At 45.2% G+C, this 27,629-nt stretch overlaps 1 protein-coding gene across 2 annotated transcripts; it reads right to left on the bottom strand.

The window, feature by feature from the left end:
• Nucleotides 1–1,606: 1,606 nt before the first annotated feature.
• LOC106605348 (PR domain zinc finger protein 1) lies at nucleotides 1,607–17,784 on the bottom strand. Of its 2 annotated transcripts, none has more exons than XM_014200869.2 (7): nucleotides 17,568–17,784; nucleotides 10,587–10,904; nucleotides 8,687–8,806; nucleotides 7,378–7,630; nucleotides 4,142–5,205; nucleotides 3,903–4,031; nucleotides 1,607–3,774 (listed from the first exon to the last, which is right to left on the bottom strand). In XM_014200869.2, the coding sequence occupies exons 2-7, from the start codon at nucleotides 10,881–10,883 to the stop codon at nucleotides 3,181–3,183; spliced, it is 2,457 nt and encodes an 818-aa protein (XP_014056344.2). In that variant the 5' UTR covers nucleotides 10,884–10,904; nucleotides 17,568–17,784; the 3' UTR covers nucleotides 1,607–3,180. The 2 variants fall into 2 exon arrangements, with proteins under 2 accessions (XP_014056344.2, XP_014056343.2); XM_014200868.2 differs by lacking the exon at nucleotides 17,568–17,784 and adding an exon at nucleotides 13,075–13,302.
• Nucleotides 17,785–27,629: the final 9,845 nt, after the last annotated feature.

Here is a 27,629-nt window from a genome sequence, read left to right as displayed (position 1 = left end):
TCCTCTATCACACAGCCAGAGTGTGTGTGTGTGTGTGTGTGTCTGTGAGAGTGAAAGAGAGGGAGAGTTGTAAGGTCCAGAGCCATACTGTTTTGAGGCAACATGTTGCCAACTGAGTTTAAGAGATTTATATACAATGTTCATTTAGTAACATGAATAGCATCAATGTTTGCGTGTCTCAAGGGTGACTCCACCAAAAAGTATTTCATTTCAAATGTTCGACAACACCATAAACCAATAACGTGTTACTCACATTACCAACCAGTTGAGGTGAGGTCCCCAGTTCGGTGTAGGGAAGCCCGGTAAGTCTGTTTTCGCCCACTCAGTCAAAAAAGGTTCTATCCCTAAGTCATGCTAGCTAATGCTAGCTGGGGCAGTGGAACTTGTGGTGTCAACATCTGATTGTTCAGTTTCCCTGATAGTAATAATAGGATGTTGGAGAGAGAACAAATAGCCCATGCTATGTTAAAGCGAAAACCATTGAGTCAGAAGGTGAGAGCACAGGATGTTTTCGGTTTGACAAAGAGCATGTAGGCTACGCTACAAACTCAGACAAAAGTTCTTGTTTGTTAATGCAGAAGATTCACAAACAGGAGCAAGTTTATAGGCAAATGGTAATAGCTACATTCCAGCTAGTCTTGAAATAAACCAAATAAATGCTAGGTCAGAAACATGAATAGCTCAGCTGTGCTAGCTAGCTTAACTTTTACATTATAATAGAGCTTGTTCATGATTGTGCCTTGTAGGTCTACATACAGGCAACTGCCAAAATAAAGGAAACAAGTAAATGAGGGTTCTAGCGGATCTGTTATGGTTTAGGTCCACTCAACCCCTTTATGTTGCCGTTTCCTTTATTTTGGCAGTTACCTGTACGTGTCGTACTCTGAAACCAGAGTAAGGTGATGTCTAGTATTTTTACACTGCCCAAAACCTGTTTTACTTGACCATGAGGAAAACAGGTAATGTTATGCCGCCCTGTATACTACACTGTGGGTTTGATTGTACAGAGCCTGCAGTCTGTACTGAATTATTCACTTTTTCAATGAGCAGACGCTCATGAGGAAATGGTGCAGGATAAACTGAGGATAAAAGACCGACCACAGTTACTATTGCCGTGGGGTAGGGGGATGTGTTCCAAATGTACTCCCATTTCCTTTTCCTCTCTTTTAGTTTATCACGGCACATAAAAGAAAATGGACAAACCTTCAGTCCTCTTTACTACATACCGACCATACATGCATGACTAGAACATTCATAGAAATCTTGTGTTGAGGTCAATGAAAGGTTTGCCTCTCTAAATACACTATTCTCCATTCATTCCATCCCTTGGAAATTCTTCCAGTGTCTTGATCTAAACCAAAAGGCATATGCTTACCACTTTGATGATGCCTCATATTGTCCGAGGCAAAGTGGTGTCTCATTAGTTTTAACTAGCTACCTCTCCTTCTATCCTTTCCTCCATGATCACTGATCTGGGGCTACATCAGAGGTGGAAGGAACATGATCTACAAGAAGCCATAGAATACTGAGACCCTAATGTCTGCTAGCTGCTTCTCCTAAAGCACAATACCCAAAACAGGAGGCAAATAAAAACTCACAAAAAAAGTCAGATTAGAACTGTGGACATTTATCTTAAATTTACATTTTGCACATAAATAACTATGTAAACCAGTATGTAAACAGAGACAGTATTTTTTTCAATTTCTCTCCTCTAGGGCTAAAGATGAAAGGGGACGCTTTGGTCATACTTCAGGGTTGGAGGAAGAGAGGGAGAGAGGAAAAAAAGAGAAAGGAGAAAGCGAGGGGATGGGGACTGATGTGCAACTGCTTCCAGGTCACCGGCATGGGGTCAGTTGCTATGGAGACAAACCATATGTAGTCTTAAAGCCATTATAACAGTCCTATCATATTGAATAGTGGGAGGAGCAAGCACCGGAAATTAAGTCATAAAGGGGAGGGGCCAGTGCATAAGAAGGCCGAGGTGCTTTGGTCTGTGCCATTTAAAAATGAGAAGGGGGATACATTTTTCTCAAAACAAAAAACAAAAACTACAAAACCACAGCTAAAGAGCTAACACTTCACAGACAAACAGTACTCTTGGTCTTCTTTTCAATTCTTTAAAAAGTTTCTTCTTTTTGGTGCGTTTGAAACTAAAGCCAAGTAAACTTTGGTTACTCACCTCGAATCTGACAAATCCCATTTGAGAAGGTTTACTTTGTCTCCTTTTGCTATTGACAGTGTTTTGAAGTTCCCTTGGACTGTGGGGGGAGATTCCCAGACACAGTCTTTCTTTGCTACATATTGAACAGACTTTTCTGCACTTTGGATCATATGGAGCTGCACTCCAGTTCATTTTGGTTTCTTCAAGTAGCAAAAGCAATAAATAGAAACACACTCGCCTTCAGCTTCCCTCTGAACGGACAGACACACATACTCAACACACTCCTGCTCACAGGCACACACACACACACACACTGAGGTAACTGTTGTTGAAAATATACACACAAAAAAAAAGCCCTTTTCTGTAGAGCTCAGGATGAGCGTGGACTTAGGGAAGCTTGCTGGAAGGGTCAGAAGGTCAAGCAACACCTTTTCTTTCTAATCAACAGTTCGTGTTCACCTTTGGCAAAACAAAGTTGCAACCTTTGACCCTTTTTAACCTGCTATATTGTTTAAATAAAATAAAAAAAATGTGAAGTGGGCACCCCTGCTTCTCAACAGGTCACACAGGACAGATACAGGCAGAGAGAGAAAGTATCTACAAAGCAATGGCCCCAGAGTGAAATCAAAACCAGAAAAAACAAACAGCAAATTACAATGAATTACCTGGTCATTGTAAACATCACTTCCACATATTGCTTTTTGAAGACAAAAGAATTGCATAATAAATTAAGGAGGTTCTATAATAAATTGAACAAAAATAACATTTGAAAAGAGACAAATAATAGTAATAACAATAATGATATGAAATCCAGGGTGGATGATTGTCCTGTCTTAAGTGTAGGACACAGTGGAACAGTTTAGTAGTCTGGGGACAGTGTCTCTTAGAGCCCTGAGTACAGAAGTCCCTGAAAGTTTGAATACCCCAGTCGCTACAACCATCAAAAATATATTTACACTCGTTGCTCCTTCTAACCAAGTTCTCAGAGCCACTGACTCAACGTCCTTCAAAAGGTGAGCTCAAGCCTGTTCCTCTGACTCCTGCTTGATCGTGACGTTGGAGGGAAGAAGCGGACTGCTTCGGCGCAGTTTGATAACCGACGTCTCATTGACTGAATTGTACAGGCCGCAACCTGTAGACTGGAGTTCGCTTGCGCCGCCCTTGTGGTGGTGGTAGCCGGAGGTCTTGAGGTCCATCTCCCTCCACAGCATCCCCAGGACCTGCTTCTCCAGGACAGCCTCGACCTCAACCCCTCCCTGGAGCTGGTCCAGCCTCTCAGCGTGGTCGCTCATGTCGAAGCGCTCAATCTCCTCGTTGATGCGCTGGAGCTCTTCCTGGGTGGAGGGGCTGGGGGTGGGGCCACCTGAGGAGGTGACGGCAGCCAGGCAATAGCCCTTCAGGTGTAGCCGCAGGCTGCACAGGTGAATGTAGTGGCGGTGGCAGTGGGGGCACTTGTGTGGCCGCTCGCGGGAGTGAAGGCGCTTGTGCAGCTTGAGGTGGACAAACTGGGTGAACTTGGCAGGGCAAAGCTTGCACGAGTAGGGCTTCTCACCCGAGTGGAGGCGCAGGTGGGTCTTTAGGTTGCTGGTGCTGCTGAAGCGCTTATGACACACCTGGAGGAAAGAGGACGAGTGAAGGGTTAGAGGAGGAAGTTCAGCGTTTCTTATGTATATGCTGCAGCTAGCTAGCTTAACAGAGCGGCTAACTTAGCGGCTAGCATAGAATTGGTGGTGGTCTTTACCGAGCACTCATGGGGCTTCTCTCCAGTGTGCACCAGGAAGTGTTTCTGCAGGTGGGCTAGCTGGGTGAAGCCCTTACTGCAGGTCGAACACTTGAAGGGTCGCTCACCGCTGTGGACACGCAAGTGCACCTAAACACAGCAAGGACACAATGATACGTCAGTTCGGTTCAATGCAAGGGAACACAAAGTAGTCTGGATGAATGGAATGAAGGGAGCGAACAGAATGTCTCCAGTCTCACCTTGAGGTTAGAGAGCTGGCCGAAGGTCTTGCTGCAGACGTTACACTCGTACTTGATCTTGCCGTTCTGCTTCTTGAGTGGGTAAGGCAGGGTCTTGTAGCCTGTTGAGCCACCACCACGCTTCATCTTGCTCAGGTTCATGGCCTCCTCCTCTTGCCGGCCGCTGGCACTGCCCAGCAGGGCTGAGGTAGGCTTGGTGGGCACACGCTCGCTAGGAGCCGCCGTGCCCGCTGTAGGGGAGCCGCTGGTGGGGGCGTGGGGGTGCCCGTGTGGGTGAGGATGAGCATGGCCAGGGTAGGGGTGATTGGGGTAGTGGGGGCCGGCCTTGTCCTTGAGGGTGGTGGCGGCCGAGAAGGCACTGGTGGGGGCGGAGAGGAGGAAGTCCCTGTGGGTGGAGAATGAGGAGGGGTGGGAGGAGTCAGGCAGTAAGAACCTTCTCCCCGCCTCCCCAGGCAGCAGGGGCATGTGGTGGGGCAGCAGGCTGCTGAAGAGCGGGTACATTCTTGGAAACATGCCCCCGACAGCGGGCACCCCACCCCCAGGTAGTGGGTAGTGGTGGGGTAGCATGTAGCGGGAGTAGTGGGGGACGGGAGGGTAGAAGGGCGAGGAAAGGGGGGCGGCTGGCGGAGAGTAGCCTGGGAAGGGACCCAAACCTCGGGGGTAGAAAGAGGAGGATGGGGGTGTGGGTTGGGGAGCTGCGGGGCTACCGTGGGGGCTACTCTCCGGACTGCTCCGCGCCGACGGACTCGGGGTCGCCGACGACTGGTTGCCTGGTGATCTGATTGTTGTGTAACCAAACTGTACCGGGCTGGTCTTAAGACTCAGGAACTCTTCCGTTAGATGAGGGTGGGGGCAGAATGGGGGGTAGAGGGCACGGGGGTACAGGGGTCGCTCGGGGCTGTCAGCACAGCGGGGTCGCGTGGCCAGTGGCCGGCTGGGCTCCCTCTTGCTGGAGGTGGTGGGGCCCCTGAGGATGGAGGAGACACTGTGTTCTATCTTGACTGGGGAGCTGCTGCTGACATGCTCCTCACTGGCCTGCTGCTTGGCTTCCAGCAGAGACTGCTCTGTAGAGGGAGAGAGAGAGAGAGGTCAGACACACTGTTCTCCCTCTGACTGAAGACCACGTTTCCCTTTGACATGGAGTCAGGAGCATTTTAAAGTGCCCACAGGAAGAAAAACTTATCTAGACATGTCTTTAGCTTAGGAGAAATAATGGTCTTTCAGCTGTAGAGTGTGTGAGGGGGGAGGAGGGGTTAGGAACACAGTAACCCAGTGGTCCAATTAGAGCGACAGATTTGACGAACGATCATGGGGGGCTAAAAGACAGGAAGTGAGGCGTGACAGCTGCCTCTGGGCAGGGTGTGTGTGTGTGTGTGTGTGTGTGTGTAGAGAAGGAGGTCTGGGGGCAGATAAAAATCAAGATAAAATCCAAATGGGGGCAGGGCTGATTGAAAGTTTCCTCTCCAAAGTTTGGCCTTAACCTGCCCTCTCCTCCTGACTCACACACACACACACACACACACACACACACACTTCCTGACAAAGAGGCCTTTGTCGCTTCCAGGCTACACACGCTAAAAGCCTCTGCACGTCGGTTAGCACATCCTCACCTGTTAAACCTCCATCAGAGTCGGGATTTAGAGCCGACGTCAATAATCCCATCCATTTACTACCCATTGAACTTTTACTAGAGGGTCACGAATATGTGTGTGTGTCCACTAACGTGTATATACATTAAGCTTTCCAGCACTCAGAATTACTCGACAGACTTTCAACCAACACACAGTGACCCCCACACCACTACAGCGGCAGTGTGTAAACACAGAGGTTATCAGTGCCTCCCCCCTGTCCTCCCCCTCAGATAACACCACTCCCAACCCTCCTCTCTTTCCCCTCTTTTCTTACAGAAAACAAACAGGGTGGCCATCTTGGAGATATCAATCTGTCAGCACGGTCCCGCCGCCAGGAAGTTCAAGTAGTCAATAGAGGAGACGCTTTTCTTCCTCTCCTCTCTTCCTGGTCTCTCCACTTTTAAAGTGCCAAATAAATTAGGGAGAATGCCAAGGAGCCGTCAGCACGTCACACACACACAAACACGCACGCACAGGAGCACGTGTGCGCACACACACACTTTTGAGATTAAAAGTGTGAGTGTGTTGGAGTGAAATGTCTCTACGGGTATGTGTGTGCTTGCATGCAAGGGAGAGGGGGTGTGAGTAGGATAGTATGCGTTTGAATGAACACACATTTAGAACAGGAAATGCTAACAGGTGCCATATGTCTGTGCAAAACTTATTGTCATTGATTGTCACACACACACACTCTCAAATATGGAGAAAAAAAAACAGCTGTCACACAAAGAGGGAGAGCGAGTGGGAGAAGAGCTCCAGTTCAGTCATTTCAGACCAGCCAGTTCTGCTGACTCACACATAACCAACACACACGTCTGGTTCTATTATGACTGGGTTAATGGAGAAAGACACAGGGAGAGAGATGGACCAAGACAGAGAGAAGAAAAACAGAAAGAGAGAGGTGAGTAGTATGATGTCATTCCCAGGTCAACAGGGGCCCCTGCGGTAGTGGGGTGGTTTAATTACAGGGGCCATAGAGAAAGAGTAGGAGCCAGAGGGGCCAGTACCATGAGGGGGCCCAGGCCCCTGTGTCTCTCTGCCCCAGGAGATGTGCATCTCCCGGGGAACTGTAGTCACTACCTACTACACCTGGAGGCAGAATGCTGGCTCCTTCCTTCCATCCCTACTCTGTCTGGCTCACTCACTCTTTGTTTTTGCTTCCTCACACACTTATTCATATTTGCCTTTAGCCGATTCACTTTATTTATGACCAGAGTGGCCCCACACATGCAATGGTGGCGCTGACAGAGATGAAAGGTCGAGGGGCTGTGTGTGTTAATGCCAGGCTGATGTTCAGAGAGGAAGGAGACGTGGCTCCCCTCAGAAACACTGTCAGGCTCTCACAAATATACACTCTCACGACACACACCAACACTGAGCAGGTAGGTGCTAAATAAAATAACACACACACACACACTCAAGATGACCATAGAAAGATATTCAACATAACACCAATAGTGCACTATACTTCCAAGGATACAGTGTTATTACTATGTAATAAAGCATTGCATACAGTATATGATCATCAATATATAGCTTACAGTTTACAGTGTTATTACTATGGTATAACATCTATGTAATAAGGTTTCATATGATAGGTCTTACTGAGTTTCTGCATCATGAGCTCTCCAGAGGGCGGGTAGTGGAGGCGGTGAGCGAACTCTGGGCAGTACCACACCAGCAGCTCGGTGCCAGGGGGGATGGCCCTCACCGTGTAGAAGTAGATGTTCGTGCCATTCTGGCACGCCGCCAGGTTCTGCTCCCCCGCCGAGTGGGCCGGGTTGACGTAGCGCATCCAGTTAGAACGCTCCTCGTCCAGGCCGTCCACAAAGTGGTGGAAGTCGCCCTCCGAGTAGATCTGAGGGGATGGAGAGTAAGGAAATGGTCAAAGGTTAACGGGCAAGGAAGTCTCAATGGCAAGTTTAGAACGCTCCAGAAAAACTGTGCTGAGTAACGACTAAATATGTTGACAAATCATATTTTCAGCAGCGTGAGTGTAATATCATTAAAGTGTAAAGTTAAATCTCTCCCCCCCCACACTCCAGACCTTATAGTCAGTTATACAGACAGATGGCGAGAGAGTAGGAGCCTCTCCTCTCTTATACACGTCCAAAAGAGTTGAGTCAGAGAATACGTCACGCCGACAATGTCACCGACACTCATTCTACATTTTTCCCCTTCTCTCCACTCATAGACCACTCTCTCTCCTATCTGATTGTGGCCATCAACATCATCGAGAGAGAGTGAGAGAGACTGTTGTTGTGGCTTGCCTGAGCAAGGGACATGAATAGAACACATTGCTTTGGGATGTTGTTGAATCTAGGTGAGTGCCTGTGTGTGTGTGTGTGTGTGTGTGGGGGTGGGGGGGGGTGTACCAGTGCTACATTGTCATCGTTCCTGGAAGTGACACTGAAGCACTGTTCCTGTGTACAGTGTAAAATTGTCATATTCCTCCTCCATTGTTCCACTACAGTTCTTACTGTACTAGCTGCCGCACTTACTGATCAGACAACCACTATTGAACAGCAGGCTTCACCCAGCAGATGTATCATGATGAAATAGGTGTTGAGGGTGTGTGTGTGTCTGAGACAAGTATGTGTATAAAAACTGCACACACACAGGATGTACCACACACACACACAGTGGAGAGCCTGAGTCTCAGAATGATTAGAGAGAAAACCCCTTCTGTCTCCACACACAAACTTCTTCAGAATGCAGAGACCCTGGCCGTGACGTCACACTAAGTCAGTCAGTGGAACAGGAAATGACCTATGATTGTTTTTCTTCCTCTGTGGCTGTCTTTTACTGAAAGTGAAGTGCTCGCTCTCTGTGTGTGTGTGTGTGTGTGTGTGTGTGTGTGTGTGTGTGTGTGTGTGTGTGTGTGTGTTAGTGGACAGGAGGGAAAGCCACTCACCCTCCAGAAGTACTTCCTGTTGGCGTCTTTGGGGACGCTGTCTGCAGTGTAAACCTGACCCACCAGGGGGCCGAAGCGTGTTCCTTTGGGGATGTACTCTCTGCTGGCCACTCCAATCACCTACAGGACAGAGATAAAGACCATTAGTTGGAGTGTGTGTGTGTGTTCTGTGGTTAGAGGATTTACGTTATCACATCCTGCCAGGAGGTCACAGTCTTCACATGAAGACGGCCGGAAGAACCCATCATGATCAAATCAACAAACAAGGCAGCCTCCTCTCGCTCTGTGTGTGTGTGTGTGTGTGTGTGTAATTACTACTCTGTACTAGAAAAATCTGTGGAAATGGACTGTCGCACTTTTTCCTCAAGCCACATATGCTATGTGTGTTTTAAGTGTGTGAACATAGGCAAACACACCTAACCCTTATCCAGTGCCAACAGGAAGAGTTAGACACCCTGAGGGAAAGAGTTTCCTCCATCTCACCCAGGTTATGACACAAAGCATCTCCCCCTTCTCGCCTTCGCTGTTCCTTTCTAATTGACCACAGGGCCACTCCCTCTGACACCCCTTACGACACCCACTCTCCTAACCACACAACACACCCTACCACATCAAAACAACTCATTATCTCAATAGACTGTTCACATTAAAGGAGAAGGATATCCACACCTGATATTGAAGCGCTTTTGTTCCTTTCAAAACAATTGACATTAACAATAGAAGAAAAAATCTTGAAATGGGAGGGAGGAAGGAAGAACAGCAAGGGAAGTGCATCCGTCTGAAGGATTATCAAACCTAGACGTTCAGCTTATCTCCTAACCATGATAAACTGATGTATTCATTAAACCCCCTACATAGTCTACACTCGCACGCACACACACCCTTTCACCTTAATGCATATCCTACACAAACACCCCCCCACCCCCTAAAGGATTGGGAAATCCCCCTTCCCATTTCCACCCCAGGGCCAGACCACGTCTCAAGATTAGGGGTGTTTTGAGGATAACTTATTAACAGACTTTACAATGGTCTCTAAATGACTAAGTCAATGTCCTTTGATCACTGGTAATGCTATATTCTTTCCACATCCTCTCATTTTCCTCTATTAATCTTAGTGGTCCCTTCTGTGAAGGTGATATATATTGACTGATACCGTATCAGGTCGTAAACAAATGTGGTGGGAAACACTCATTCTCACACAGGGTGATAAGAAACAGATGAGCAATGACGAGAAAATCTATTAATTGCAACCAAATCATGCGGTCTTGATCAGGTTAAAACCACAAAACGCAACACGCTCCCCCACCTAATCTCATGACCCCTCACACTTATTCAGTGTTCAACGGTTAGACTGGGGATCAGTTCGGGTTGTGAAGAAGGTGATATTTGGACAGAGGTGGACAGGTAGGTATGCATGTAGGGAGAGCTGGATCTGGTCTAGTGTAGGACTGACTAGTGCGCCCTCTGGGGGATAGAAGAGACAGCGCGACAAAGTTGGAGAACAGAGGGATAGACGCACACAGACACAGGTATGGAAAATGGTTATCGGGATGTGTTGAAGCTCCCATCAACAGCAGGGCTAAGTATGATTAATGACTCTTCACGGATGGGTGGGAGCTCATTTCTCACTGCGGAGACTCTGTAGCAACCTGCATCACACCTCAGAGAGAATTCCCCTCCACACTGGGCTTACACACCACTCCTACAACACATACAGGTCGTCGCCGTGCTCCAGTGTGCGATCTTTTACAATGAGACACCCTCCTCACCACAATTTCCCCTGGTTGAGATTTCTCCTGCTGTCATATATTACCTTCAGTGGAGTCATGCGAGTTTGGTGGGGCATATGGGGGCATATATATATATATATATATATATATATATGTGTGTGTCCTCCTACCTCTTTGGAATCCGCTAGTTGTTTGAAGGCCAGGTTACGAGGCAGCGAGGCCTCTGCTCTCGTTAACCCCTCGCTCTCTGTTCCTGCCTCCCGCGGAGTATCCTTGACGATGTAGGTACACTTCTCCTCAAACTCTGCCTCCGTCCACATCATCATGTCCGCCTCCTCCATCTTAGAGTCTGTGTCGGTGGCCATTTTGGATCCTGTGTCCATCTGAGTTTCCGTGTCCCTATGGGGTTCTGTGTCCATTTTGACGACGTCGTGCTCTACAGTGTGGGCCCCCTCAGTAGTCAACATGGCCGAGCTATGAGAGGTAGCCTGAGAGAGGGAAAGGAAAACCGATAAAAGGGAGAGCGAGTGAGAAAAAAGATCAAGAGAAAACAGACAAAGAGAAGAAGGAGAAAGGAAAAAAAATTAGAAGGGGAGAGATGAGATAAAGAGAACAGAAAGAAAGACAAGGGGGAGAAAAAAAAGAGAGAGGGAGCGTTATTATCCAGTATGAGTCAGTGAGTGGCGAGTTCCTTTGAGACTGGCTGACTAAGCAGACAGTGCCTGTGCTCTCTCTGTGGGAACAAGAGCCACTGTCGACCGACCCCACTAGCCTCTAGCCCAGGACAGTCTGAGCCCCACTACTCTCTACTTAGAGGGAAACACTCAATCACAGGAAACCATCAACTCTATTCAAATAAGTTACTTTTTTTTTTTTACGTATTGAATCCAGAGTGAAAAGTCTATGAATGTTTTATTACAGATGAGTTGTGACCCAAGAGTATGTATGTGTTATATACTGTATGCTGATCTGGCTAGTGTCTCAGGTTGACCAATCTGTCTTGCCCTATCTGCACAAGTCATTGGTCAATGGCAGCCAAGCTGTGAGTCCTTTCCGTGGGCTATGTAAGCTGGCATAAGGTCAGGGCCAGCCACGCTACCCCTCGGTCTCTCTACCCTCCCTCACCCTCTTCATTCCCTCTGTACCCTTCTCCCACTCTGTCCAAACTCTACTTCTATCTAGCCTACCCTTCTCCATTCTCCCTCCTTGTCAAACTGTCAACATCAGTCTCTTAATCCCCCTCTTCCTTATGCTCTCTCACTGTCCCTATCCCTCTATATCCCCAGGGTGGAAAAAGTCACAAACAAGGGAAGGAAGTCCTGTCTGGGTCTGAATGGAGCTAAAATTGGAAGCAGAGTAGCGGAACCGGCAAATCATCCCCAAGTGTGTGTGGGACAGTCGGGAGGGAGGAAGGGCCAAACTTTTCCATTTGGGGGGGGGGGCCACAGCAGCACTAACATCAAACGCTCCCCACCCAAGACCATCTCTCTCACAGACACACACAAAAAAAAACATTGTACGTAGAATAAATGATCATATGTCACAGACTGAAATGCAACCTTATACGCCGTCCCTCACATATAATTCAGGAAAAACGTACCATAACCCACAACTAAAACCTTGACAAAATTCCCCAAACCTTGACCAAATTCAACATGACCCTATACTCAACAACATTCACTCAAGCCAACAAAACAGGTTCCTAGGAGACTAGTGTAATTATTGAACTTCCGGAAGAGTAACAGAACAAATCGCTTCTCCAACATTTCTTTAAAACAAGCTGTACGACAAACAATATCCCAAATACCTCAAATACATACATGAAATTATAATACAACAAACTAGGATATTCCGTTTCAATTTAGAGTAGACCCTTCCAAACTATTTCATATTTATTAATATTATTTATTGGACATTGATTTCATGAATATCCTTTAAAGGGATTTAAATATATAGATAAATATAATACCAAACACTAGTCAAAATCTGTTCCTGCTAATAAAGACGTCTTTCTATGACAGCTGTGCAAAACTGATATTGAAACTGAGAACCTGGCCAAAAGCAACTGATTTATTCAACCCCCCCCACACACACACACACACACACACACTTCTGTTCAAATATTCGATAAACACTACTGATATAGTTTAAAAACAGACTTTGAAAATACAAGTTTAAATTTAAGCAAGCTATAACCAATGACAATTTTAGAATTGTAATAATTAAAATAATTCCGCTGAAGTGCACACAAACTGCAATAAGCTTTAAACAATTTAGAATTCAAACAATCTCAATACGATTGCATTTAAATATTATATTCAACAATATATTGAAAGTTTAACAAACTCACTGCATAATGGAGTGGCCAGACAAACAAAGAGAATACCTTATGACTTACATAAGTCATAAAATAAACCTTCATATTTGTTGTCACTGGATTCACTTAGAAAAGTCTTTGTACGATTCTTATTACAAGCAAAACAAATTTAATACACAACTTTAAATTAAAATCCTCAACTAATAATATAATTTAGGAAAAATTTGAATAAATCTTTCCTTAAAATAAAGTGAAAATACCAAAATAATAATACTTTTTTTTTTTTTTTTATTCTACAAGACTCCGTTTCTCCATTGACTAGGGCTCAGTAGCGTACTCACCGAGAAGCTTTGGTCCCAGCCACACATAGGGCCGAATGATCTATCACCTGGGTGAGTGTGTTTGTGTGTGTGTTTGTGTGCGCACGTGGGACAGGTGCAGTTCACCCTCTCCCCCTCTGATCCAAGCACTATTCCAGAGTGTGAGTGCTGTGTGTGAGCGTGTGTGTGTGTGTGTGTGTCTGCTCCAGTGAGTGCCTTCTGTTTAACTGACTGCCCCTCGACAAGTGAGGGAGATGTTGATTCACTCAGTGGTCCCTCCCTCATTCGGTCTCCACTCCCCCTCTCAAGGACCGCCCACCACCATGAGGAACACGATCGCTTGCAGCTCATTCAGGGTAGCAGTGGCAAACGCACACAATGCTCTATGGAAATAGCAGGCGCTTTCACCTGAGGCATGAGCTCTTGCTGCTCCACACAAAAACAAACACACAACAATATCAATTGGCACATAAAAGTACCATCACACACCTTAACATAAATTCAAACATTCTCCTGCAGTCTTCAAAAAACTTGAATACATTAGAAAAGGTTGCCAGTTCCAAATCAAAGTCTCAAAAACATATTCCCTCAACATAGGTGCTTGTTGTGTAACGGTGCAACTGTTATATGTCAACAACCCCCCACAAACACACATAGATTTGTGGGGGGGGGGTTGTTTATGAGTCTTCCTGTAGAAGGAGGACATCCTGTGACAGTGACTCAATGCCCCTATATTGTTTACCCAGCACAGAACCGCGGACGGACTTTCCTCTTACACACACAGATACACACCCTCTAGAGGGCGACACTGAACTGACCTCATGGCTCAGTCTCACCAACACACTCCCTCTCTCTCCACCTCTGATAATAAACTTAGGCATAATAGGACCAGGGCTTGTTGCCCCTGGTTAAATACAACACTGTCTCTCCTCCTCCATCTATTCCTCTATCCGTGGTCTGTATATCAGATCCTCATAGCAAAGCCCACTCAAAGCAAGCAACCATGTCCTGGAATTCAACTGGAAATCCCCTACTCTCCCTCTCTCTCTTGATTGACATTAGTCTTGAGTGGGGCGGAGTGGAGCGAGGGCTAATGAATGATAATGAAGAAAATAAAACATGAGGCAGGGGAGGAGGGCAGGGAGGGAGAGAAAGAAAGGACAGAACCGGGTCTTCAATCCTCCCCTCTTCCTCTCTTCCTCCCCTCCCACTGGTGACAGAGAGTTGACCACATCACTCGCTGCCTACTCCTTCCTGCCAACAGACGACCCACCGGCCCCAAACACACACGATCTGCACCCCAGCTGGTCTACATGATCATGGTCTGTAGCGACCAAACCCTACCGAAAAAAAGTCTCCCTCCCTCCAGAAAAACAAGTTAAGATTTCAACTAAACAAAAAACGAGAGCGAAAATAACATCTTTTCCCTTTTGAAAGTCACATGTGGTCCATCCCTACCCGCTTGCTGGCTGGGAACAATCTGGGCCCAGTAGGCTCTCCTGATCCCTTTCCCCTCTCCTCAGCTCTGCTTAAACTGTAAAGGAAGGAGGGGGCGCAGGCAGGCCTGAGGCTGGGGGGATAGGGAGGGGTCCCTCTGCTCTGAAGTCAAATTCAAATGGCTCTTTTTGTTTATGCGCAGGCCGAGGAGGGTATTTAATGTGGCCTGCATGCCTGGAGGAGAGAGGGAGGGAGGAAGAGGGCCACACAAAGAAGGGCATGGGGACCTCCTGTCTCTGTTAGTTTTACAGAGGGCTCCTATCAGGGCTAAGAGTATAACACACACACACACACACACACACACACACACACACACACACACACACACACACACACACACACACAGCATAATTGTGGTGCCAACACATCAGAAGGAGGTAGGGATTATGAAAAGAAAGAAGAGAAAGGCGGTGAGGACGAGAGCGGGTGGAATGGGTGGGGGTGGCTAAACCACAGGTGAGATTAGCAGCCATTCCAAATTCCTGGTTCCCTCTGAGACAAGAGGCAAAAAGCGGCAAACTTTATTGACTTCATAGCAGATACAGCTTAACGGTCCTGCTTTTCATGTTCTGGTTGTCACAAGAAGAGAAGTACTGGCTACACTGTCCATTTCTCATTCAAACGCCCTGACTGTTATTCACATTGTGTGTGATATTCAAACTGTCTCACAAACTTCCCAAAACTTTCCCCACAACAGCAGTGGATCTCATCTTGAGAGTTGATCTGGTGTGTCACTGATTTTCTCCCCTTTGTCACAATATGTTTTAATTCCGGTCTACAGGATGCCTCTCACAAGATCATAGTAAGAAGATTGTTATTGACCATTTCCTGTGGTGTGAGTGTGTGTGTGTGTGCCAAACGAAGCTTGTATCCGCTTGAACTTTCCTCAAAAAGTGTGTGTGCGCGCACAGGAGGCACAGTGGATTTGGGTGTTGTTCTGGAAAGAGTTAGACCCTCAATGGAGGAGCCATTGGGGGGGGAAGTAGCGAGGTTAGACCTAGCCATTATCCCGTTTGGGCTGAGGGACCTGTGTGTGGACGCGTGGCATGCGTCAGGTCGAGCCCCCCTACAGCGTAGAGCAGGGTGGGGTTGGGGCATTGCAGTAGCTCTCCTAATCTTGCCAATCCACCGCAGCTACACACACACACACTCTCCCCCCTCAGCCATCTGGAGGGGCTGTCCACACGGCGAACACTTGTGTGTTACGATCAATACCACCACCAGACAGTCACCCTCCTTAACCCAGAGGAAGAGCTAATCATGGTCTATTTGGCACATGCCACTGATTGCATTGTACTTTTCATTAAGAGTGAAACAGGGGCCAGTGGCATTGAGACACTGCTGACAATGAGGCAAGGAAAGAGGGGGGAGTGGGAGTTAGCCCATCAAACACTGGATTCCAGATTGTGATAGAGCAGAGCTGGCCTGGCACTAACGTCAAATGATGTAATGACTTCACTTCCTGTAATAAAAATACTACAACGTTTGCTTCATAACTCAAATCCACATTTCCCAAATATTAGACTTATGAAATCTTAATTTTGCATTAGCTCAAAAAGACTTAACTATAGTGTAAGTAACATGACTGAGATTCTCTTGTTTTTCACAGAGAGAAACGGGTGTGTGTGACTGATACCCTGGCAAAACGGACTCAACTCGAGAAACTATAAATGAAACTTTCAACCACCAAATAGAGAAACCTATTTCAGCTCGCAGACCTTTTCCGCAGGTAAATGTTTACCGAGGTTCACAGTGCATTCCCGTAAACAACCCGAAACGTGCGCTCAGTCACAACCAGAATCACATGCCTCTTCTTTTCGGCAATGTGAGGGAAGTCATAAGCCTACTGCACACACAATGATGAGCACAGCACTTTGTGATAACACAACCTTCCAACGCGGCTGCGTCATCGGACAAATGTCGAATTACTGACATTTGTATGATAGCATTGATAAGCATATGTAAACCACACCATGTTTTTTAAAGTTTTATACACCTATGAGCAGAGTCGGCAACGAATCATAAAACAATAGGACATATGATCCTAGGGCCTTCACTATAGCCACACTACCGCCCACGACAGCTGTACTTAAAAAACAATGTTTACGTAGTTGTCAGGTTGTGGTATGTGTTACACAGGACAGATAGAGGCTAATGGACCGAGACGCGTGTGTACCATACCCCGGTGCCCGTGACAGCAAGCAAAGCGTTGCGCAGCGGGTGTTCAACTGTTAAAAACTGTCAAATGCCTGGTCGGGCACATTTGCCAGTTTAGCGAACGCCATGGTGTAAAGATCGAATCAGGACAATGAATAACCTGTGCAAGACGAGACTGTCGGATAAGAAGCGAAACGGGGCTAACAGGTCAACTCGTCAAAAGATCGGGTTGTTATCCGATTCTTTGTCGGGTTAAAGAATGTAAAAGGACTGAACTGTAGGCTACGCAAAAAAAAACTCACTTCCAGTCATGTATACTATGCAATCACTTTCGATTCATAACAGGGTCATTTAATGCGAGTCATTCAATTCCTTATCGCATTCTTAACTGAATGACCACACAATTCAGTGTTTTTATTTTATTTTAAATATCAGTAGCCTAATATAGACTCAGAGTTGCAACAAAAGGGACAAGTATTTTCAGAAAATGATTGAATTTAGCAAAACTACTGAATATTTGTAAAAATATATTGTTAGGTTGTGTTGAGGACTAACTTATCTGTAGGCCTACTATTAAGCAATTAGCCTGCTTAACATTAAATTAGGATGCAATGTTTCTTATGGCGACAGGTTATATAGCCTATCCCTAGCCTATAGGCTACATACACAACATGCCAATAACCTAAGGTAGAAGAATGTGAATGAAATGCGACAACGTGATAATGTTGGCTGCTCTAATGTCTTAATTCAAGACTAACTTTTAGCCTACACTAAACAACGAAGCAAATACATGTAAGCTATTCAATGTTGTTTATCGAAAGGCAGGGACTGAAGCGAAGCGGGGGTGCAAGCTCTTTTACCTGTCCGCGCTATGGAGCTCCTGCCGCGGAGCGCTGGAAGATATCCTTATCCCAATTTCCAAACTCAGGCGCTGCTGGCCTAGGTCCGATCGTTTCTCTTTGTAGAGCGTGTATCCTATGAAATTGTCGAGGTGAGTCTGTAGTCTACAGTTTCCATACAAAGTAGCCTACCCCTTCTTTCCGCGCCCAAGTCTGCTCCACCCAAAACTGTAATTAGGATTAAGACAAGCAATTAACAAAACAAACTCCCCTGCGCCGACGCTTTCGATAACTGATGGAGCAATTGTTAGTTAAAGTAACACCTCCCGTTTCCAACATTTGCAGTGTGCTTAGGGGACATTAACATGTTCGTTTAGGATAGCCTAAATGTCGAGAAAGTTTTAGACGCCTGCACCCACTGTGAAGGCTGCTAAAATCTAACAGACGAGACAATGAATCAATAGGCAATAGTTAAAGTCATGTCTTTGTAGTGTGCATATTTGAATGATTAAAAAACTTGAAAGAAAAGGCAAAATTTGAAGCAATAGGTGAAATTCGAAATTTATTCATATAAGACATTGAACGCTTTATTGATACGAAATCAAGGACCATTCTGAAATAATTAGCCTATTTATTAGGCAGCGCGGGCCTACCATATTCTACCCTGTCAGGCCTTTTATTCTTTGGTAGAAAAATATTCTTAAAGGAATCGTTTTTCATCAAGCATAAATACATTTTTATCAGGATTAGTCTATTTTCTGAACGTTTTTCTTTTAAAAATTGCATCTAAATGTTTGGATGACATTTTTGGTCAATTTATTTTTTTTGGTAGAACTTAAACACATTTAATTGTAATAAAATACATAATATTTGCTTTAAAAAAAGTTATCTTTATTGGTAGGCAAATAATGTAAATATGTGGCTTAGAGCACCAGAAGCGGTCTGGTTATATTGCGGTCTGGTGTAGGCAAATCCTGTGTAGCCTCGTCATATTGCCACTTTTTTTGAGAATTTGGAATTTGTATGTGTGTGTTTAACTACTTACTATATTACATTTATTTTCTATTTGGGGGCTGAGCATGTTTTTAGAGCTATTAGGAAATTGTTATGATAATAATTGACAAGTTCTTTTAAAATCGTTCCAAGTAAAAGGGCATTTGTTTTATGTCTGAGTGAAAATGGAAGCCATTTGAATCCAATGTTTTATATCTGTCCTGCATGTTTGAGTGAAGGGGGAGCGTGAGCACCTGTTGAGGTTTGACTGAGCCCCTGTAGCTCTATCCCATTTGATATGAGGGCCTGTACTGTACCCCTTCCCTCTTTCACAATTTCTCTCTCTCTCTCTCTCTCTCTCTCTCTCTCTCTCTCTCTCTCTCTCTCTCTCTCATATTCTATTCAGGTATCTCTCTCTCTCCACTGAGTCTCCCCATCCCTGTGGTAATGGAGTCCATGCTGAGCAGGGTTAGCTGTAGTGACACACTTCCGCTGTGCCCAGAAGTCTCAGATCTTTACGCGAAACAGACACACTTACACACTCTTCCTGTCTCCACCCCCCCAACACACACACACAGTGATGCAGCCCACTCCTCATCAAAGCTGTGGAAGTGTGTGTGGGACGATGGATGTGATGGGGGGAGGGATCAAAACCCTTTGAGCACAGCAGACATACACATTCCACCCACTCCCTGTGCCCTGCCCCTACCAGCCTCTAACCCTGGGTGCTCAGAGGTACACCGCATCCTTCGTTATGTCCCTGTCTCTATTTCGCTCTCTTTCTCCATCCCTCTTTCTCTCTCTCTGTCACGTCACAGCTGGGACTAATCATCACTTTCTCTCTTTGCTCCCGCTGCTATAGTTGACCTCCTTAACTCTCTCTCTCTCTATCTCTCTCTCTCTCTCTCCCACACACACACATGCACACACACCTAGTTGGCTCGAGGGAAGCCCTTTGCTTTATCGCAGCTTGGTGCTGAGCTGTGAGTGTGTGTACATTCTCGTCCATGAGAAATATTTAGCTTGGCAGGCTGCCAGCGAGGCAAAGCTGAGCCAAGCTGGGATTCACCCACAACGGCAGCCACACACCCCAGCTCAACTCCGTGTGTGTGTGTGTGTGTGTGTGTGTGTGTGTGTGTGTGTGTGTGTGTGTGTGTGTGTGTGTGTGTGTGTGTGTGTGTGTGTGTGTGTGTGTGTGTGTGTGTGTGTGTGTGTGTGTGTCAGTGGGTTTGCGTGTATCTGATATATCTGAATCTTAGTGGGCTTATAACTGTGTCTTGCTGTGTGTAAGTGAGTGCTGAGTGCTGTCTTTGTCTATCTGTATAAGAGAAACTGCAGTCTGCAGATGACAACATTTCGTCAGGTGTTGAGGGAAATGTGTCCCACAAGATTATGACACAAAACCCCAGAGCTGAGTAACACCGTTTTGTTACAGAACGAATCACTCTCTTTCACTCTCTCTCTTTATTTTTGTCTGTCTCTTCTTGTCAATGAAAAACCATGACCTTGCCTGAACAGAGAGATAAAGAGGGTGTGAGTGTTTTGTGTGTGTGTGCGTGTGTGTTGCGCGTGTGTGTGTAAGAAAGAAACTTGTTGACATGGTCGTTCCATGTCATTTCAGCAAGCCATGACACCCACCATCTCAGATTATTCTGAAATCGTTTCTGTAGTAAACAGATAAGATTAGCATTCCTGCGACATCATTTTGTTGAAATATAATTTGATCTCTGAAAAATGTAACTAATTGATTACACTAGGGGCGCACCTTTGGTTTTAGAAGTGGGGGGGACATCATTTGTATTTTTAAATGCAGTCGGATAAACACTCCAAACAGCCTACCCGACGCTCGGAGGCGTCAACATGGTCCTAAAGCACACCGTTGCCTCATTTTGTATCAATTTGCAACGATAAAACTGGTGGGGACAAAAATGCAATTTCAGCATGTGGGGGACATGCCCCCCCTTTCCCAGTGAAAGTTGCGCCCCTGTATTAAACCCAAATAGTCAATTTTAATTGATAGGATTCGTGTAGGCCATCATTGTAAATAAGAAGCTGACTTGCATGTTAAATAAAGGTTACATTTAAAAATACATATATAATATTCAATAAATATAGTACCTAACAACTAATTTTGACCAACTTTTTTCTAACAATGAGCCAGACATGAGGAATCAAAATAAATGGTCAAAAGCCAGCCACGGACCCCCTACAAACCACGCCAATCCCACCCCAACAACGAATATACAGTATCAGTTCTTTATGTTTGACAAGTAGTATTGACCTGCGCCTCAGAATATTGTTTCTTCATCCTATGTAATGTATTCTCATTTAATTTAGTGATGTTTTTTTCCTCCCTGTTTAGAGAAATTAGTCATCTAAGTTGTTAGGTATATGTCCCGTCCTACATCCTCATATTACCAGGTTCTGGCCACTAGATGGTGTTGTTCCTGCTATTATGTGTTAAAGGGACAGTTAAATGTTAAAAAGTTAGCATTTGAAAGAGTGGACAACAGAACCAAAGCATGAATTGCTGTCATACCTTGTCCATAGACTGCTTACAGGGTAAGGAAACCATTATGTAATTTTGTAATTTGGTTAAACTATCTTTTAACATAATCTAATAGCAGGAACAGCACCATCTAGTGGTCAGAACCTGGCAATATCAGCATGTGGGATGGGACATAAACCTAACAACTTCAATGACTCATTTTTCTGAACAGGGGGAAAGAAAACATGACCAAATTCTCTGGTAATACATTACATAGGATGAAGAAACAATACTTCGACCTTGTTGTTGGGGTGGGATTAGCGTGGTGGTCCGGGAGTGGCTTTTGACTATTTCTTTGGATTCCTTGTCTAACTCATTGTTAGAAAAAAGTTTGGTCCAAATCGGATGATAGGTACTATATTTCTTGAATATTATATGAATGCTATAAATTAAAATGGCCAATTTGTATGCAATCAATTAGCTTAATTTCTCAGAGATCAAATTATATTTCAACAAAACAATGTGGAAGGAAAGCTAATCTTACCTGTTTCTAACAACAGAAACAATTTCAGAACAATCTGAGATGATGGGTGTCGAAATCCTCGTTCTTGTGCTTTTTGAGGTGGAATGACGCGACAGCAACAATGAGGCGTGTGTGTGTGTGTGTGAGCAGATGAATGAATGGGAGAATATAACAGCAATAAAGCAATTTAACTTTTCAATGCTAGGAGGTCAGTGGGTTTGTGTTACAAAGTGCTACTGTGTCTTTTCTTGTGACTATGAACTGATAAGAGATCAGTGATTCGGGTGTGAAAAGCCACTGAACTCCTCTAGTATCAGATCACACCTGAACTAACTAAGTCCAGCGATCGGATTGCGCTCTAAAGACCTGCCTTCGACATGCACTGAATGAGACCGATAAACCTATTCAGGATTGTTTTTTATAGTTGGGTGCTATGAAATACATTGGTGCTTTGAGACCTAGTGAAATATGCTGTGTAAATACAATCTATTGATATTCCTGGTTATATAAGGTAAATTATTATTATGTTATGCTATACAGCAGGTTTTTTAGAGTATGTTAAATATTTGCAAACTTTTTCCTCTATCTTTGTATACACTGAGTGTACAAAATATTAAGGACAACTGCTCTTTCCATAGGAGCAACAACGGCTCAGCCGCAAAGTGGTAGGCCACACAAGCTCAAAGAACGGGACCTACCGAGTTCCAAACTGCCTCTGTAAGCAACGTCAGAAAACTGTTCGTCGGGAGCTTCATGAAATGGGTTTCCATGGCTAAGCAGCCGCACACAAGCCTAAGATTACCATGCACAATTCCAAGCGTCGGCTGGAGTGGTGTAAAGCTTACCGCCATTGGACTCTGGAGCAGTGGAAACGGGTTCTCTAGAGTGATGAATCAAACTTCACTCTCTGGCAGTCCAATGGCCAATTTTGGGTTTAGCAGATGCCAAGAGAATGCTACCTGCCCGAATGCATAGTACCAACTGTAAGGTTTGGTGGAGGAGGAATAATGGTCTGGGCCTGTTTTTCATGGTTCGGGCTAGGCCCCTTAGTTCCAGTGAAGGGAAATCTTAACGCTACAGAATACAATGACATTCTACACGATTCTGTCCTTCCAACATTGTGGCAACAGTTTGGGGAAGGCCCATTCCTGTTTCAGCATGACAATGCCCCCGTGCACAAAGCGAGGTCTACACAGAAATGGTTTGACAAGATTGGTGTGGAAGAACTTGACTGGCCTGCACAGAGCCCTGACCTCAACCCCCTTCGAAGACCTTTGTATTGAATTGGAATGCCGACTGCGAGCCAGGCCTAATCACCCAACATCAGTGCCCAACCTCACTAATGGTCTTGTGGCTGAATGGATGCAAGTCCCCACAGCAATGTTCCAACATCTAGTGGAAAGCCTTCCCAGAAGACTGGAGGGTGTTGTAGCAGCAGAGGGAGGACCAACTCCATATTAATGCTCATGATTTTGGAAAAAGATGTAGTGTATGATCTCTTATTGATGTCACTTGTTAAATCCACTTCAATCAGTGTAGATGGAGGGGAGGAGACAGGTTAAAGAAGGATATTTAAGCCTTGAGACAATTGAGACATGGATTGTGTATGTGTGCCATTCAGAGGGTGAATGAGCAAGACAAAAGATTTAAGTGCCTTTGAATGGGGTATGGTAATAGGTGCCAGGGGCACCGGTTTGTGTCAAGAACTGCAACGCTACTGGGTTTTTCCCGCTCAACAGTTTCCTGTGTGTATCAAGAATGGTCCACCACCCAAAGGACATCCAGCCAACTTGACAAAACTTTGGGAAGCACTGGAGTCAACATGGGCCAGAATCCCTGTGGAACACTTTCGACACATTGTAGAGTCCATGCCCCAACGAATTGAGGCTGTTCTGGGGGCAAAAGGGGGGGGGGTGCAACTCAATATTAGGAAGGTGTCCTTAATGTTTTGTACACTCAGTCTATGTCACTTAAGCTTACAGCAATACTAATTTCCTAACTTTCTAGGAACATTTTCTGTTTGCCGGATACCCCCATTGTTTACTCCAATACATAAATAATTTAGAGATACAAGAATATATAATGAATAGCCAACTGTGATGTTCCATATGGTCTACAGACAGAGATTTACTTTCACCACTTTGTCTCCGTACCTTTATGAGTCTCCTATGTATTAGGAGGATATAGCCCTGTCCTATTGTCTTTTGACCTAATTAAAACAATTATGTAGGCTTTAACTCAGATTGGATGTCGGTAATAATCCAGTTATTAATCTGATTCAGATTTATATCTGCCATCTGTGGCGTGGGGCTGGGAGGACGCCGCTGATTATGGTTATTGATTTTTTTTAATTGCAGCTAAAGGCAATGAAATGAAACTGGAGCAGGACAGGCGGGCGCTTGCCTTGGGTTGATGGGTTGTTGCATGTAGCGGGTGGTGGCTAAGCTTCTTTGGCCTGTCTGGGGTGGCTGGGATAGGGGCTAGAGCAGGGGCTTGGGGTTTAGATGGGTCTAAGGCAGGGCAGTTTGAGCCTCACATACTAAGGCTGGACTGGGGTCAGGTACTTGCTGGGTTTTAGGATGGAAAGTATCAGGCCTGGGGTAGGAGCTAAGGTAGGCAGGGCTAGGGGCTGGGATTTGGAATTGGTCTAAGGCTGGCACTCTGACTGATATGCAACTCTTGGCTGGTGATGTTGCTTGGTCTGGGGCTGTAGGTCTTTCTCTGGCCAGGTCAAGTGAGTGATGGATGAGTTGGAGTTGGGTTATGGCAGGTGGAGGGGAGCTGCTGCCACCAGTCCAGCTTAATCAGCATGGCCTGGACAAAGGCTCTCTTTAACCCCTAATGAGTGGTCACTCAATCTAGCCACACACACACACACACACACACACACACACACACACACACACACACACACACACACACACACACACACACACACACACACACACACACACACACACACACACACACACAGAACCATCCAAGCACACACACACACACTCTACTACTGACCACCCCCTGCTGTTTGGCCTATTCACACAATCATTGATTTATCGTTTATTAATCATAATCACTGGCTGTTGTCATGATGTAATTAAACTGCCATAGAACTATCAGGAGTCCTTTCAGACTCACCCCCCAGGGAGAGCCAGTTTGGAGTGACTGAATAGGACTTTACAGTTTTAATCAGCATGGCCACAGGTCTATTAAGTTTGTCAGTGTTATAATTTGTGTATGTGTGTGTGTGTGGTGTGTGTAAGGTTTGGACTTTATCTCCTAGGGAACAGTAAATCTACAGGGCATTTGGAAAGTAATCAGACCCTTTAACTTTTTCCTCATTTTGTTACGTTACAGCCTTATTTTAAAATTGATCAAATAAAAAATGTTCTTCATCAATCTACACACAATACCCCATAATGACGCAGCGAAAACAGGTTTTTAGACATTTTTGTTTCTACAACTTGATTCGAGACCACCTGTGGTAAATTAAATTGATTGGACATGATTTGGAAAGGCACACACATGTCTATTTTGCTGATAGTGCATGTCAGAGAAAAAACCAACCCATCGAAGGAATTGTCCGTAGAGCTGCGAGACAGGATTATGTTGAAGGACAGATCTGGTGAAGGGTACCAAATTTTTTTTGCAGCATTTAAGGTCCCCAAGAACACAGTGGCCTCCATCATTCTTAAATGGAAGGAGTTTGGAAACACCAAGTCTCTTCCTAGAGCTGAATGCCAGACCAAACTGAGCAATTGGGGGAGAAGGGCCTTGGTCAGTGAGGTAACCAAGAACCCGATGGTCATTCTGACAGAGCTTCAGAGTTCCTCTGTGGAGATGAGAAAACCTTCCAGAAGGACAACCATCTCTGCAGCGCTCCACCAATCAGGCCTTTATGGTAGAGTGGCCAAACAGAAACCACTCCTCAGTAAAAGGCACATGACAGCCCACTTGGAGTTTGCCAAAGAAACAAGATTCTCTGGTCTGATGAAAACAAGCTTGAACTCTTTGGCCTGAATGCCAAGCGTCACGTCTGGAGGAAACCTGGCACCATCCCTACGGTGAAACATGCTGGTGGCAGCATCCTTGATGAAAACCTGCTCCAGAGCGCTCAGGACCTCAGACTGGTGCGAAGGTTCACCGTCCAACAGGACAACAACCCTAAGCATACAGCCAAGACAACGCAGGAGTGGCTTCGGGACATGTCACTGAATGTCCTTGAGTGGCCCAGCCAGAGCCTGGACTTGAACCTGATCGAACATCTCTCGACAGACCTGAAAATAGCTGTGCAACAACGCTCCCCATCCAACCTGACAGAGCTTGAGAGGATCTGCAGAGAAGAATGGGAGAAACTCCCCAAATACAGGTGTGTCAAGCTTGTAGCATCATACCCAAGAAGACTCAAGGCTGTAATCGCTGCCAAAGGTGCTTCAACAAAGTACTGAGTAAAGGGTCTAAATACTTTTTATTTTTAATACATTTACAAAAATGTCTAAAAATCTATTTTTTCTTTGTCATAATTGGGTATTGTGTGTAGATTGATGAAGAAAAAAAACAATTTAATCTATTTTTGAATAAGGCTGTAATGTAACAAACATTTTGAAAAAGTCAAGGGCTATGAATACTGTATTCTGGGACATTTAAAAAAAAAAGTAATGTCTCTGAATAAAATGAATAACTGTTTTTAGACAACAATACATTTTCCAAGTCTGTTGTAGTTGGCAACCCTAATGTGTATGTTTTTTATATAACAAATTGAGTCTGTTTGTACTAGACTTCATTAGGTAGGTCAGTTGGACTTGTTCTTTTCACTGGCGTGTTTGGCTGTGAGGACACAAAGACACCCCACTGTGACCCACTTTCCAGCCAGTCTTTGACACTTGTCCCCCTTCCGCTTATTTCTGCTCCACTTGGTCAGTGTGTGTCGGGGACTGGTTTTTGAATAACTGTGTGAGTGGGAGTGATTGTGTGTGTGTGTGTTTGAGGCGGGGGTTCCCTCCACTGCTCAAGCTGTGAGGGGTATTGTGTACGTGTTAACTGGTTAGGCTCTGACAACAAGTGAGTGAAAGTTGTGAATTGCTTCTGAGTGTGTGAGATGGACAGTTAGTGCTAAGTTGTGGATTGATCAGAGTGACAATGCTAAGTAGTTAATGTTAATTCCACATCAGGGCTATTTGTATTGACCATTAGAGTATCATTAATTGGGTGAATGAGTATGTTCAATAAGTACATTTGAAGTGTAAATGGCTCAAATCAAGTGCGGTAAGTATGAGGCCATGTTTCATATAGCCCATTTTATCTACATCCTTGGCCCTTGATCAAGCTCCCCAGAGACACTTACAATTAGCCGCCTGTGAACCGCCAAAGACAGAGCATTTTTGTTGGCCCCTTTCTTGTAATTTAGTATTAACATTAGTGTTAACCTCTTCAAGAGAAGAGGACAGCTAGCAATGTTTTAGTGTTAGAGTTCTTACATTACAGTTCGCAAGTTCCCTTTTCAGGCCTGTATGATGTCAGCATTAGCCTCTTCCAGCGAAGACTTGGTCTTCAATCACAATTACTGCTGAATATAGTGACACAGAGAAACATCTGAGCTGTGGTTTCCTCTGAAGAGGCTGCTTGGCCATCGCTCCCTCTACCTCTGTCTGTCTGTCTGTCTGTCTGTCTGTCTGTCTGTCTGTCTGTCTGTCTGTCTGTCTGTCTGTCTGTCTGTCTGTCTGTCTGTCTGTCTGTCTGTCTGTCTGTCTGTCTGTCACAGGACCCCTACGTTTCCACACACACATGCACGCACACAGCTGCTGTAAACATGTCTCTGTGAGCTCCAACATGCCGAGGCGGTCTGGAAACCACTTCCTCCCCGCGGTTCGACACATTTTATTCATTTACTTTGAACTCAAAGGAAGCGGAGAAAAGCACTTTCACTGGAAAGGGGGCTGAATGAAGTGTGTGTGTGTGTATGTCTGTCTGCATGCATGTGTGTGTGTTTGTGTGCACACGCGTGTTTTGAATGAATGAATATTAAATTAGGGAAATTAGTGGAGATTAGGTGTATGTATGTGTGTGCTGGCAGAGCAAATGG

The sequence above is a fragment of the Salmo salar genome, chromosome ssa05 (genome assembly GCF_905237065.1).
Source record: "Salmo salar chromosome ssa05, Ssal_v3.1, whole genome shotgun sequence".
Lineage (NCBI taxonomy): Eukaryota > Metazoa > Chordata > Actinopteri > Salmoniformes > Salmonidae > Salmo > Salmo salar.
Note: the sequence above shows the minus strand (reverse complement) of the source record. Positions and strands in the feature narration are given on the sequence as shown.